This window comes from Gossypium hirsutum, chromosome D01, assembly GCF_007990345.1.
Source record: "Gossypium hirsutum isolate 1008001.06 chromosome D01, Gossypium_hirsutum_v2.1, whole genome shotgun sequence".
Taxonomy (NCBI): Eukaryota; Viridiplantae; Streptophyta; class Magnoliopsida; order Malvales; family Malvaceae; genus Gossypium; species Gossypium hirsutum.
Window position 1 is genome coordinate 768,286 of NC_053437.1, and position 14,535 is coordinate 782,820.

At 36.4% G+C, this 14,535-nt stretch overlaps 3 protein-coding genes across 3 annotated transcripts; all 3 read left to right on the top strand.

The window, feature by feature from the left end:
• The first annotated feature begins 1,360 nt into the window (after nt 1-1,360).
• LOC107928883 (transcription factor GTE7) lies at nt 1,361-3,729 on the top strand. Its single transcript, XM_016860160.2, has 3 exons — nt 1,361-3,006; nt 3,092-3,296; nt 3,376-3,729. The coding sequence occupies exons 1-3, from the start codon at nt 1,588-1,590 to the stop codon at nt 3,432-3,434; spliced, it is 1,683 nt and encodes a 560-aa protein (XP_016715649.2). The 5' UTR covers nt 1,361-1,587; the 3' UTR covers nt 3,435-3,729.
• A 1,895-nt stretch (nt 3,730-5,624) lies between these two features.
• LOC107928962 (phosphatidylinositol glycan anchor biosynthesis class U protein) lies at nt 5,625-10,852 on the top strand. The gene is made up of 14 exons (XM_016860278.2): nt 5,625-5,991; nt 6,097-6,144; nt 6,226-6,286; nt 6,385-6,417; nt 6,582-6,706; nt 6,810-6,944; nt 7,785-7,861; nt 8,003-8,226; nt 8,323-8,379; nt 8,461-8,629; nt 9,314-9,371; nt 9,451-9,536; nt 9,767-9,823; nt 10,400-10,852. Exons 1-14 carry the CDS (start codon nt 5,838-5,840, stop codon nt 10,493-10,495), a joined length of 1,380 nt encoding a protein of 459 aa, XP_016715767.2. The 5' UTR covers nt 5,625-5,837; the 3' UTR covers nt 10,496-10,852.
• Nucleotides 10,853-12,055: 1,203 nt separating this feature from the next.
• LOC107928909 (uncharacterized) lies at nt 12,056-14,346 on the top strand. The gene has a single exon (XM_016860200.2). It carries the CDS (start codon nt 12,313-12,315, stop codon nt 13,915-13,917), a length of 1,605 nt encoding a protein of 534 aa, XP_016715689.2. The 5' UTR covers nt 12,056-12,312; the 3' UTR covers nt 13,918-14,346.
• The last annotated feature ends 189 nt before the right edge of the window (nt 14,347-14,535 follow it).

Sequence of the window (14,535 nt, forward strand, 5' to 3'; positions counted from 1 at the left end):
ACATAAGTGACTAAAATGTAACCTGAGTCAAACAAAAGTGACTGTTTTGATAGTTTACCCTAATACTAAATGCACTATAATTATTTATTAGGGCATTGTTATCAATTGTGAGTTAGTATCGAGTTGACTTGTGATACAAACTCAATTAACAACTTTATTAATATAAATCATATCACGTGCGTATGCGTGTGGAAACCACAAATTTAGAATAAATTGTGTGTTTGAAAACAACATACAAAGTTTAATAAAGCAAATGGTTTGAAACTAATTAATAGTAATAACACATGAAATATGCACCATATTAAAATAAAAAAATAAGACTAAATTATTTATCATTGTGTTGTCATCAATCTTAAGTTAATATCGAGTTAAGTTATGACACAAACTCAATCAAATGCATTATTAAAATATACAACTGATTAAGATAATAAATCGTGCATATTAAAATAAAAATCTATAAAATACATGAAAATGAGACTTTGGTTGAGTGGTGAATTTAATGTTTTACTAATCTAATTGGCGCAGGTTTAAATCTCAGTATATGCATATTTAAATCCACAATTTTCAAAAAATATAGAGACTAATAATAGAATTTAACATTTAAAACTATCGAGTAAACTACAGTAGAGGTAACCTAACTATGAAAAGTTACAAAAGGGTCACCTAATTATTAGAAATTTTTTTTGGTCACTCAACTATGAGAAAAGTTACAAAATGGTCGCCCAACAATTCAATTTTGTCTTTTTTGATTATCAATGTGCTAACGTAAAAGTAGAAACACCCAAAAATCTAAGATAGTTGGGTCATAAAAAAACAAATTTGAATAGTTGAATGACCATTTTGTAACTTTTCATAGTTAGGTGACCAAAAAAGAAATTTACTAATAGTTGGATGACCAAAAAAGAAAATAACCATAACTGAGTCACTACTGTAGTTTACACTAAACTATTACAGTACTACAGTGTCAAAATCCCCACGTGCGGAATACACATGCCAAAGTGCGGCTTCCGGCTTGAGCCGGACCATCAAAATTCGGCTTTATAATCCACGTCATCACCCCTGTGGGCCCCGCACCCATATGAAAAACCCTAAATTTCACGCCACATGCACCCCAAATTCACCCCAAAACTAAACCCAAAATATACGATCCCCATCAACGGACTCTCCTTTTTACACGTGTTCCTACTTCCCATCTACACCGTCCATGCCAAATCACATGGCCAGCCTTCTCCTCACCTTCCAAATCACTAACAGCCGTTGGATCAAAAATGAAACTCCATCTAACGGCCAAAATACTGCCCGAAACTCAAACGGGCAGATCTCATCGCCTTTAAGAAGCGACCCTATCCTTCGATTGTTCCTCGCTCTATCGATTCGAAAGGGGTTAGATCCGAAACCCTAATCTTTTTACTTTTAGATTATTAAAAGAAAAGAAATTAAATTTTTGAATTTTTTTCCCTTTGTTGAATTCTTGGTTGCATTGGTTAATCGGCACGTGGAGGCCGCGCTTGATCGATTTCATGTTTCTAGTTTTCGGGTCCCAATTGGGAAACCCTCGCCGGAACCCTACCGGCTCTCGGGAATTTAATGGCGTTGGCAGTGTTGGCGAATCGAAGTGAGTCAAATTGGCCACCACAGCCGAAGAACAGTGTTGTCGATTTCATGGGCAAAGCTCCCTTTACAGCGAAAAAACCAAACCCTAACCCTAAATTCAACAAGAAACGTCATATCTACCGTCAATTCGCGCAACTTGATGACGTTGGAGGCCATGTCGTTGATGACCCCCCTGCCGTGACTCAATCCGCGGCTTCTGATGATGCGTCGTCGATTAATCGGAAAATAAACGATTTCAGCTCCGGCGCTTATGTTAGCTTCCCCATCAGCTCATTTACGAGGAAGGAGTTGATTGATCTGAAGAATCGGTTGATTTCCGAGTTGGAGCAGATTCGTGAATTTAAGAATCGAATCCAATCAAATGATTTTCACGCTAGATTCAGCTCCACGAAGAAACCCTTGCCCAAAAAGAACATTTCTGGCAACAAACGGCCTTTGCCTCCAAATCTCAGCAAAGAATTGAAGAGATTGAACCCTCAAGAGAACGGGAAAGCTTCTAGGGCTCATTTGATGAAGAATTGTTCTCAAATCTTGAGCAAATTGATGAAGCACAAGCATGGGTATATCTTCAATTCACCGGTGGATGTCGTTGGGTTGGGGCTTCATGATTATTATGCTATAATCAAGAACCCCATGGATCTGGGCACTGTTAAATCGAGGCTGACGAAGAACTTTTATGGGTCTCCATTAGATTTCGCAGCTGATGTAAGGCTGACTTTCAATAATGCCATGTTGTATAATCCAAAAGGGCATGAGGTTTATGCGTTGGCTGAGCAGCTTCTTGCGAGATTCGAGGAATTGTTCCGCCCTTTGGGTTTGAAATTGGAAGAGCAAGAAGATCCACAAGAAATGAATTATTACGAGGAAGAGTTACAAGCAAGTTCTTGGGATCACGGGGAAGCTGAGAGAATGAAGAAAGATTGGGAAATTGATAAGGAAGATTCCATTAACATTGCGTCAAGATCTGATAAAATTGGAGGGGTTTCGGGCTCTGTGTCGAACCAGAATGCACCACCATCGCAGATGCAGTTGCAGCCGCCAGAAAGGATGGCTTCTCCGGTGAGGCCTCCACCGGTTAAGCCAGTGAAGCTGCCAAAGCCGAAAGCTAAGGATCCAAACAAGAGGGAAATGACAATGGAGGAGAAGCAAAAGTTGGGGATTGGATTGCAGAGCTTACCACAGGAGAAGATGGATAATGTTGTTCATATTATAAGGAAAAGGAACGGGCATTTGAGGCAAGATGGGGATGAGATTGAGCTCGATATCGAGGCAATGGATACGGAGACACTGTGGGAGTTGGATCGGTTCGTCACTAATTATAAGAAGATGGTCAGCAAGATCAAGCGACAAGCTTTGATGGCGAACAATGTTGCATCTAATGACAGCAATAGGGTAAGCGCTAACCATATTGTGATTGTTTTATATGAATTTGATGATTTGTATTTTTAAATTAATTAGAGAATGATGGAAATTACAGAGAGAAACAACTGTGGAGAAGATGGATGTTGCAATGGATATGAAGAAGCCGAAGAAAGGTGATGCCGGCGATGAAGATGTTGACATCGGGGATGAAATGCCAATGAGCAGTTTTCCACCTGTGGAGATCGAGAAAGATAATGACCGTGCCAGTAGCAGTTCAAGCAGCTCCAGCAGTTCAAGCAGTGGTTCATCGTCGTCAAGCGGTATGATTACCCAACTCAATTCCATATTTTTGGAATGATGGGCCGAAATTGCACAAGAGATTGATTGTTGTTATTGCAGGTTCCGATTCTGGGAGTTCTTCGGGAAGTGATTCTGATGCTGATGATGCTCGGTCATAAAGGCATGAGTTACATGTTTCGAAGCTTGACAGCTGAGATTTTGAGGGGAAATCCAAGTGGAGATTATAGATGAGGTAGATTTACTAACATTGCTAACAAATTAAAAAAAGTTTAGATGTGGATTTTCAGTGTATTAAATGTTGAATGTATGAACCTTTTTTCTTCTTTTTATCTTTTGTTGATGTACAGGGTGGGTTGTTTTTTAAGTGTATTGTGTGAGTTGTAATGGTTGTTGCTCCCTTTAGAGGAAAGAAACTGATGGAAATGGAAAATGGGGGTCATCATTGCTAGAAAATGAATGATTGAATTTGTGGGTTTTTTTGGCAAAATCTAGTGAAAAAATTTGGTAGAAGAAAGATATTTTTGTAGCTAAAAATATAGTTAGGGGGGGGAATTATAAAGTACTTCGTATGCTTAAAACCCTAAAACTTGAGATCTTTCAGCATCAATAGAGGCATTTACAATTTTAAATATTTTGCTTCTTGATTGATTCTTTGGGTAGCAGTCGTGATCTATGACTATGTCAATCGGCTTAAATGCAATTGTTTTATAGATTTGATACTGGTTGTATTTAATTTTATTTCGACTCTTATTTTTTCTTTTAATCTTAAGAAACTTGGTGCTTATGCATGTATTTGGATGGATGTAGGTTTAGGATAATGTATTTGAATAGCTGAAAATGTTTAGTAGGGAACGGATTTGTGCTTGTGTTAGACGTAGTCCTTGACTTTTGCACATGAATCTGAGTAACATGGATTTTGCATTTGAATCCAAGTAATCGAGAATTAGGGTTTGATGGAGTTGAATTCAAGCATCTTAGAGAATGGAAACCAGGGTTTGTTCTTCAAAGCTTGGTATGAGTTGGGTTTGGCTGGCTTGAAACTTTATGACTCAGAGTTGAGAAATTTAGGATTCAAAGTTGAGTTTGAGGTGGAATGAGGTTGTTGGAGTATGTTTTAATTTGCTTGCCTTTTTGTGCTTGATTCGGATTCTCAGCTGGCGATGGGACATGATATATACAAGCCTAGCTTTTGTTTTGTATATATGCAACTTTCCTATGTTTTACTGATATGGATTTTCATGTTACAAGTGATTTGGTCTTCTGGATTCAATCTAATGGGTTTGTATTAATTCACTAGTCAAATGTGAAGTGTTGTTTTATTATTTGGTAAAATTGTGTTTCCATTTATAAGACTCAAAGTGCTTAAAAGCATCAACCTCGTGGTATTATGGTTCAATAATTAATTGGTCAAGCTTGTTATTACATATGACCTATTGGACAATGATTATAATTATAAATGTGATTGCGCCCATGAGGCCTTTGATTCTCAAGGTTTGACTCACTTTTCATAAATATTTATTATTATTCAATTTAAATAATATATTCAAGTAAAGAACAAATAAACAAATTCAACTTTCGTAACGAAAAGCAAATAAAAATCTAATTGATGGTCACACTTATACTCATATGTATAATTTCTTATACAAAAGTTAATTTTTAATAAAAATATCGTGGAAGTCTATGTACTAAAGAGCAAAGTAGTCTTTTTTAATAAAAATATTTTATTTCTACTATTAAAAATTGATATGGTTGACAAAATAATTAGATAATTTTACATGGCATGCACGAGATTAGAAATTTGGTTTAAGGGAGGTAGAGCCAAGATGATATAATTTGAGGGAGGGGAAGCTAAAAATCTTGTATTAAAATGCTTAAATTAAATTATTAAATTTTTAGAAGGGCTAAAATTTTAAAAGTTCTATTTCATCAAAGGTTAAGAAAAAGATTAAATTGAAATTTTTAATTTTAGAAAGGGTTATAAAATAATTTTTCCATTTAGCCAAGAAGGGACCAAAGCCCTTGCGTGCCTATTTGGTTATGCCCTTGAAGGTATTCTGTATATACCTCATCTTAACATATAAAGATCAATATTTAATAATAAAAATGGATAGAATTGTTGATGACCCGTTTATTCTTTGATCTAGCATATATATGAAAATTGCCTATACTTTTTGTAGGGGAGACAAAATTCAATCCAACTAATAATACAAGGACTCTATGATAAATTTACTTTATTATTATTATTTAATTTCAGTGCATTGAAATGAAAATTAAGGAAGAAATCAATGGCGGATCTAATTCCATTTGAATAGTAAAGAATTTGGGCCATGTTTTATTGACCCAAAATTTTCATATAGGTTATAACCCAAAGATCAAAAACCTTTCAAAAAACTCAAATCTGCTACGGCGGCGTCGTCGTTCTAAACCACGTTTTCACTGAGATCCGGCAAATTCCCAGTTACCCCTTTTTTGTGTGTGTCGTGATCTTCATCTTCGAGCATCGAGCCCAGTTCTCTCTTCACTCTGAAATCAATTCAATCAATCATAAAGCAAAAAAAAAAATGGAAAAACTGAAGAAGAAAATACGATCGTTTTCGTTTTGGAATTGGGTGATAGCTTCGATCATCTTCAGATTGATTCTAATTTACTTCCCCAAAAACCTCAATCTATCTTCTCGTCCCGAAGTTTCCACTCCGCTCACCAGCTTCCGCCGCCGTAATCATCCTCTTTTTTTCTTTTCTCATTCACTATAAAAAAAATCAAATTCCCTCTTCTTTTTAGCTTAATTTCCCCCCTTTATTTTGAATTTTTTGGGTGCAGTGGCTGAAGGTTACTGGTTAAAGCAGTCGTCTATGTCTTCTTATGCAGGTTTGTTCAACATTTTCATATTAATTCGATAAAAAATTAGAAATGTACTTGATTTTTTTTTTTTGGTTTTATGTTTTTCAGGATCTATGTACCATGGTTCACCTTTGTTATTGTCTCTTCTTGGTCCTCTCACCGTTAAGAGGTGCCATTCAGCTTATTGTCTGACTCTAATCTTTTTTTTTTTAAATTTACAGTTCTTATTGATTTTAGTAATTTGGGTTTTTTTTTTGGGTGGTTCAGAATTGAAGGACAGCCAAATCATCTTTTGTACAGGTAAAACCTTTTCTGTTATTTGCATTAGTGATAATTTTGATGTGTTTTAAGGCAAAATGTTGATAAATTCTTTAGACTTTTGGAGTATGGCCATTGTTGTTTCTTAATAAAAATTGTGTATTTGTTTGCTCAGGTAGTTAATACCTACACATTTTTGGATACAGTTTGGTTTCTGTGATTGCAGATGTTGTTAGTGCAATGCTTATTCGTGCTACTGGGCAAAACCTTCGGCTCGCTTATCTTCGTGGTTTGGAATCATTAGACCTTGTTAAACAAATAGATGTTTCAGGTAAATTCTTCAGTATGTGAAAATTATAGTTAAATGTATGTTTACTTCCTCTCTTTTTTTTCTTGTCTGAAGCTGATGAACTTAGTTATTGTTTTTCAACCAGAGTTCCTCTTTTCGGGAGATATTGCCGCTCTTATCTACTTATGTAATCCTTTCACGATAGTTGCATGTGTGGGCTTGTCGACATCACCAATTGAAAATATGGCTGTTATTCTGTGCCTTTATGGAGCATGTTCACGTAAGAGATTTCTAAAAGGCCGCAATGTCCTTCCTGATAGTTGATTACTGTGCTTCTATGTGTATGTGTATGGGTGTGTTTTCTTTGAACACTATTCTACTTTGTTTTGATTTCCTCTTCTGTTTCTTCGTTGAATTTGTCACTTTGTTCTTGAGAAATAAATTCATATCTGCTAATCTCTTGGATGCTTGTAAACCAATGGATTGAGAGTTCATTCTTATGGTGGTTAAAACCCTTTATATCTGTTTCTGCTACAACTTCTGTTCATTGTTCCCATCTCATATCCTTATGCTACCTGATTTGTTAATCACAACCTTTAATCTCGAGTTAAAAATGGCATGGATATCAAGTATCTACATGCATTTGGAGTGTCTGACGCAAGCATCCTCAAAATTTTTAGCATATGGAGTAGATAAACATCATACAAATTTACATTTTTTATGATAACCTACTTTCACAATAAGTGTTTCAAATAATCAACTGTTCATTTTAATTAAGGGTAACCAAAAATGCACATAAGTGGCAGGGTTGAGATGCAGCTCAATGTTAAATGTTACTTGAGGGACAGAGTCAAGCCTGGGCAACATTTCGTTTGTTTTGGAGATGTTTCCAGCCTGTATCTATTTGTTGAAACAGTGTTTATGTGTGTGCTGCTACGTTTTAATGTCGCTATAAATGGAAATTATTACACGTGGTTACTTTTGGATCATCATTTGTTGAAATTTTTCTGTGAAATTATGAGTTGGGATTAGCAACTATTAACGTACATATGGATTTAGTGTGTATTTTGTACTCTTCTTGCATATTTTGGTACTAAATAATGCTTTTTATGGATTGCAGGACTTATTCCCTTGGCGGCTTTTGGGTGGGTCATTGCAACTCATTTGTCTCTTTATCCTGCTATTCTGATAATTCCGGTACATCTTTCTTTTTGTTATACCTATCTGTATCCATAGAATTGCTTAACATGCATGAGATAGTTTTCAAATTTCTTTGTTCAGCTTCCTCAACATAACAAAATCTCCAAGACATATATTCATTGTTCAGTTTTCTCACAGGTGATCTTTTTATTAGGATGTGGTCCAGATTCTCCTCCTAGGAAATTGTTTCTGCAAAGGCACCAACAAAAAGAAGTGTTGAATCAGTCGAAGCTCCCTCCTGGTTTCTCATGGGGACCAATCATTCATTTTGCATTTTGGGCTTTTCTGTGGTCAGTCTATGTGTTGGTTCTGTGTGGCATTTCTTTGAAACAGTTTGGTGGTCTATGGGAGATGTTTAAAAGGTACAAATTATGTCATTTGACATTTTATTGCTTATAACTCAAACTAGATTGCCGTATAAAAAATTGACTGTTCATTATGTGTGGCTGGTTTTGTAGTACATATGGATTCATCCTCACCGTGGAAGATTTATCTCCAAATATCGGTGTCTTATGGTGAGTTCAAATTTATCTTTGGGATACACAGCTTAAGTTGATCACAACTTACAGTCTCATGTCCCTGATATGTTGTGGCAGGTACTTCTTTGCCGAAGTTTTTGAATTTTTCAGGAACTTCTTTTTGATAGTTTTCCATGTCAATATTTTATTTATGATATTGCCATTAGCAATTCGGCTTCGACACCGGCCCTGCTACTTGGCTTTTGTATACGTTGCCATATGTTCCATGCTCAAGTCCTATCCATCAGTAAGTTCTCAGTGTATCTTTTTGGCTGTTCTACTTTTACCTTTTTTCTTCATAACTATTTTATGAAATTTTAACATGCAACACCATCAACTTGTGATTTTAGTTATGTACTACCCATACATGCGACATGAGCTAAATAATAATATAGTTGGTGCAATAAAGTAGTTCCTCGAATTAGGGTAGATGATGAAGTGCACTTATTTTTTTTTCTAGATGCTTGTAATGCACTTGGTTAAATGATGATTGCTGTAGCAGATAGTATCTTGGATAAAATCCACATTGAGTGAGTAAATATGTCACTCATGCCTTAATTGGCAATGTCAGATATGGAAACATGACTGCCTGTGCCACCCTCCTTGAGCATGAATATTATTTAAATATCCAAAACCAAAAGCATCCTTCAATGTTGGTCGAATGTTGCCATACTTTATTGACATTATATTCTAGTTTGAATGCACTAGCTTCAATGATGTAAGTTTACTTGAGATGAGATCTAAATATTGCTCGTCTTGGTTCACATTGCATCACCTATGCATGTAGTAAGTAACTGTGGCGAGATTGTGGCTTGTACAGTGTCATTTTCTTTCTGGAACGTTATTTTTCCTATTCATGAGAACTTGGTTTATTTAATATGACAAACCAGATTGGTTATTCCCTAACCTTTTGTGCTTTAATATCAATTAGGTTGGAGATTCAGCGCTGTACTTGGGTTTGTTGGGTTGGTTTGTTAACGAATTAGCAGGCAAGTTAATAGAATCTTTTCCGATATTGAATGAAAATTATCATTGTTTCGTATTTTAAGCCTTATCTCTTCCTTACAGATATGCAATTCTCTCTCTTCCTCTTCTGTGGATATGTCGGGGTTTCTCTTCTTAGCCCTGTCATGCACAACCTATGGATATGGAGGGTACATCTCTTCTTAATTCTTTAATATCTATGTTGCTCCGACTCTTCATTTTTCGTTAAGTACCCATGTTTGAAATCCGTGCTTGACATATTCTCGGACATGGGTATGGGATATGACCCTCCAAAGGCTCTCCAAATGAAAATACACATAGGACACATACCCTTATCCAACGCTCACACAAGTCTGACCAATGTAGCTTAGGACTGCTATTGACGTACTGAAATTTACAGGGCACAGGCAATGCAAACTTCTACTTCACGACAGCTATGGTTTATGCTTGCTTGCAGGTGAGTTACTTCTATTTTTGATTCATTGTTTTTTTATCTGTAACTTGCTATCAGTTGTTGAAAATGAAATTCCAATGTCAACAAATTAGCTTTCTTGTTATTTATGGACGATATCCCAAATGGCATTCGAAATTGTAATTTAGTCGATAAAAGTATCATGGAGGTCTTTGTATTAGAAGTCAGATTGCATTTTGCTCCATGTACTCAAAAAATGAGCAAATTAATCTCTGTATCTTAGATCAAAGAGCAAACTGATTCTTTGTTAAAAATTTTGTCCATTTTTACCATTAAAAATTGGGCTAGGTTAGAATGAGGTACATGTGGCATGTCAGTGTAATTGTCTAGTTTTTCTGTTAGCCATGTTAATTTTTAATTATAGAAATGGATGAAAACTTCAATAGAAATGATCAATTTGCTCTTTTGTCTAACGTACAAGGATTAATTTGTCTATTTTTTAAGTCAAAGGGACAATGCAATTTGATTTCTAGTACAAGGACCTCCATGGTAGTTGGAGAGTTTTTGTTTTCGAGGATATGAAGACATGATTATGCCCCTTACTTTGACCTTATTTTGCAGATTGTCTTAGTAGTTGAGGGTGTAAGCGCCGTGTTAAACCACGACAGAAAGTTGAGAATCCGAATAACCGGCAAGCCCCAAGATGCCAAATCTTGATTTCTTTTCATGCACCATACCTATCTCCGGTTTCTTCAGCTTATTATTTTGGCACTACTACTACTACGAAGATGATGATCCTTCCCCGGCAGGTTTGTGCCCACCACCATATCTTTGCTCTCAGCATTGTTGTATTGTATCAAGATCATTGCTTACCATCACCGTCACTAGAGTTTGTCGGAAAATGATCATTCATTCATGTTTGTTTCGGTACATCTGTTAGATGATGAATGGTTGTTGATAACCTAAAAAAGTACTGAATTTTTTCCATCACCCATTAAAGGTGTCAAAATTTCCTTCAAATTGTGTTGTTAAAACCTTCAAACTTTTCAATAGAGAGTAGAGGCTTTTTTTCCACATTTTATGAAAATTTCCTTCAAATTGTGTTGCCAAGTTGTGTTTATGGATTGGATTGAGTCATGGTTTGGATTTTTTTAAAACCTTTTTGGATTTGTTCTTATCTAAGTCCGGTTTAGGTTTGATCGGCTCGAATGTTTGTTTTATTATTTATAATAATAATAATAATAAAATTTATTATAATATTTATATATGAGTATGTATCCGAAATGGTTGTTTGACATCTGACCAACATACTAATGATTTAATGGTCGCTCAAACTCGAGTTTGAGTGTCTGTTCAATGTTTTTTATATTTATATATTTGAAGATCATATTTACATGTTCATATTTGAGTATATATTAAGTGTCGCCCTTCACCATGGATGCGTCCCCGGTCACTAATATTCCTTTATTTGGTTAAATATCTAATTTAGTTTTTTTTTTAATTTTTAGATTTTAAAATTCAAATCCAACTGTTAAATATGTAGCATTTTGAAATTAAAAATAAATACACATTTGATAGCAATGTATCTAAAAAATGACATTATAATAAACTTAACAAGAAGACTAATTTGACAAGGTACAATAAAGCAATCTACTAAATACTTTCACCAAACATGATAATTATAATTTAACATTGCGGGTATAAAAACCAGAATGAAACCCACACATTATAATTAATTATAATTAATGGTGAAACTTAAATTCAAATATTCAAGGTCCGAAGTTTCAGCCTTTGCTACCAATTGAGTACATAATAGAATAATGTTACACATCGAGTGGTATAAAAGGTTTTAAGTAGGTCTAAGGTTCGATTTGACTTTCGATTTAATCGATGTCCGATGTAACTATTGGGTACCGAAAAAAAAAATTGCACTAACATAAACACCTCTACTTTCTTTTGAATCTTAATTGACAATAATGCCCACAACAACATTGGATATCCCCATACAAACTAATGAAAATTAATTGTAATTTGACTAGTTCCCGACTCAATCAGTTCAACCATTTTATTTGGATTCATATATCGATTAGTTCTTGTTTAATCGATCAATCCAAGTCGATTCCAACGACTATGAAAAATAGAACTTGAAGAGTTATGCCACTCATTTATTAGTTCTTGTTTGATTGATCAATATAATTCGATTCCAACAAAAAATAGAACTTGAAGAGTTATGTCACTTGGCTCAACCCGACTCTTGATTTAGTCGAGATATAATGTAGTTAACAGTTTCTTTTGAATCTTAAATGACAATAATACGCACAATAACATTTGATATCCCCATACAGACTAACGGAAACCAGCTGTAATTTAACTGAAAAACCGTCCTTTTCCGTCCACCCAATAAAAAGAGTTGCCACTTTCGTCTGGTTCATTCCGTCACCAAGCAAATAATTTCCCGGCCCGCACACAAACAGAAAAAAGCAAGAGAGAGAAAAAAAAGGGAGGGAAAACCCTAGAGAGAGAAAGACGGAGAAATGGACGGCAGCAACTCTACGGAGGCGGAGCGGTGGCTGACCATAGCGGAGAAGCTACTCGCGTCACGTGACTTTCACGGGACAAGGACTTTCGCAATCCGAGCTCGAGAATCGGCTCCTGTCCTCGCCGATCAAATCCTCGCCGTGACAGATATTCTCTTAGCCGCACAAGCCAATCCTCATGACTGGTACGGGATTCTTCAACTCATTCCTTTAACTCAGTCCATGGAAGTAGTGGCGAGTCAGTATAGGAAACTCGCTATTCTTTTGAATCCTGCGGAGAATACGCTTTCGTTTGCAGATCAGGCGTTTCGATTAGTTTCTGAAGCTTGGAATGTGTTGTCTAATCCTTCTAAGAAGCTTATTTATGATAATGAGTTGAGATTTCTTCAGTTTGGTCCGGTGAGTCAGATGAATCAACTCGGCCAGTTCAATCAGCAGCATTACCATCATCAACCAGAGCTTCAACAGCAACAGCAACCGCAAACGCAGATGCTGTTCATGCAACCGCAACCTCCTCCACCGCCTAAAGAAACGCAAACGCTGTTTATGCAAACGCCGCAGAAGGAAACGCAAACGCAAGTTACGCAGTCACTATTTGTGAGAAGTCCTAGGAGTAATAATAAAGATGGAAACGCGGAATTAGAAGGAGGAAGACAGCTGGGTTTAAGTAATACTCTACCTGAGTCAACTCGGCCGGCTGAGTCAGCTTGGACGAGGCAGATTTATCAGTTAGGTTTAGCTGAGCCGAGTCAGGTTAATCAGACAGGATCAGTTGGTTCGAGCCATATTTGTTGGCCGGAGCCTATACGGCCTAGCCAGATTAATCGGCCTGAGCCTATTCGGGCGAGCCAGGTTAATCAGCCAGGAACATCTAGCTCTAGTCAGTTTAATCTGACTCAGCCGACTCGGACGGGTCAGATCAATAACACAGCATCTCCTTCTCCTCCTCCTAATCCTTCTCCTCCTACTTCTACTACGGAGCGTAGTCGGGCAGAGCCAACTAGTGTGACTCAGAAAACCAATTTAACTCGTCCTAATGAAGCTACTGAGTCAGAGGGACCGGCATTCTGGACGCCAACTAGTGTGACTCAGAAAACAAATTCGACTCGTCCTAATGAAGCTATTGAGTCAGAGGGACCGGCTTTCTGGACACCAACTAGTGTGACTCAGAAAACAAATTCGGCTCGTCCTAATCAAGCTACTGAGTCGGAAGGACCGGCTTTCTGGACGGCATGTCCGTACTGTTACGTTCTCTACGAGTATCCAAATGCGTACAAGGATTGTACACTTAGGTGTCAGACTAAGAGCTGCCGGAGAGCTTTCCATGCTATGGTGATACCTTCGCCGCCATTCAACGGAAATGACACATATTTCTGCTGTTGGGGGTTTTATCCCTTAGGATTTTCCGGGAATGGTAAGAATATGGGCCGTAAATTTCCCAGTTGGTCACCAATTTCCTCCGTGTTTACTTGCTCTAACAACAAGGATGAAGGAAAACAAAAGAACCCCAAAAAATCTGCTCCAAGAGTGTTTTATGATGAAAATGATGTATATGTTGAGATTTCTGATCCGAGTATGGGTTCTGAGGATAATGATGAATGACCAGAAAAATGAAAGAACGACAAAAAAAAGAAGGCGGAGAATGCTGAGGGTAAAGGATCTATGGGGGAGAAATGCAAAGAAACATAGACTGAAGTAAGGGAGTAATGAGTAATGACCAAGTTTAATATTGGTCTTTCTGCTAATTGTAGTAAATAATTGGCTATTGAAAACTTGATGGACATTAGAGGCCATGGATGAGAAATACTCCTAAATTGCTTCAGGTTATCATGTTTACTGCTTTTCTGTTTGTTTCAGTCTTGTACTGTAATTTGAATTGCTATATTTTACTGGTTTAGGGGTTTCAATTGTAGTCAAAGCTTCTTTGTTGTATATAGTCCGTTTTTTATGATTTTGTTTATATGGTGTGTGTTGATAATGAGTTATGGTACGAGTTTTTTGGAATTAAAAGATGTTAGGATTATTGTTGTATAGCAAGGGTTTTACTTCAGGTTTTTATTTTCACTGATATTCTGTCAATTTTGGGCCGGTATTGCAATTTGAATTGCCATTTTTGCTTTCATTGTGGCTTTATTATTCGGGGTTGTGCCGTAGTTTATTTTCCATACCATAGTAAAAAGCTACTTTATTGTAGCAATTAAAAATATGTTATGGTTATTG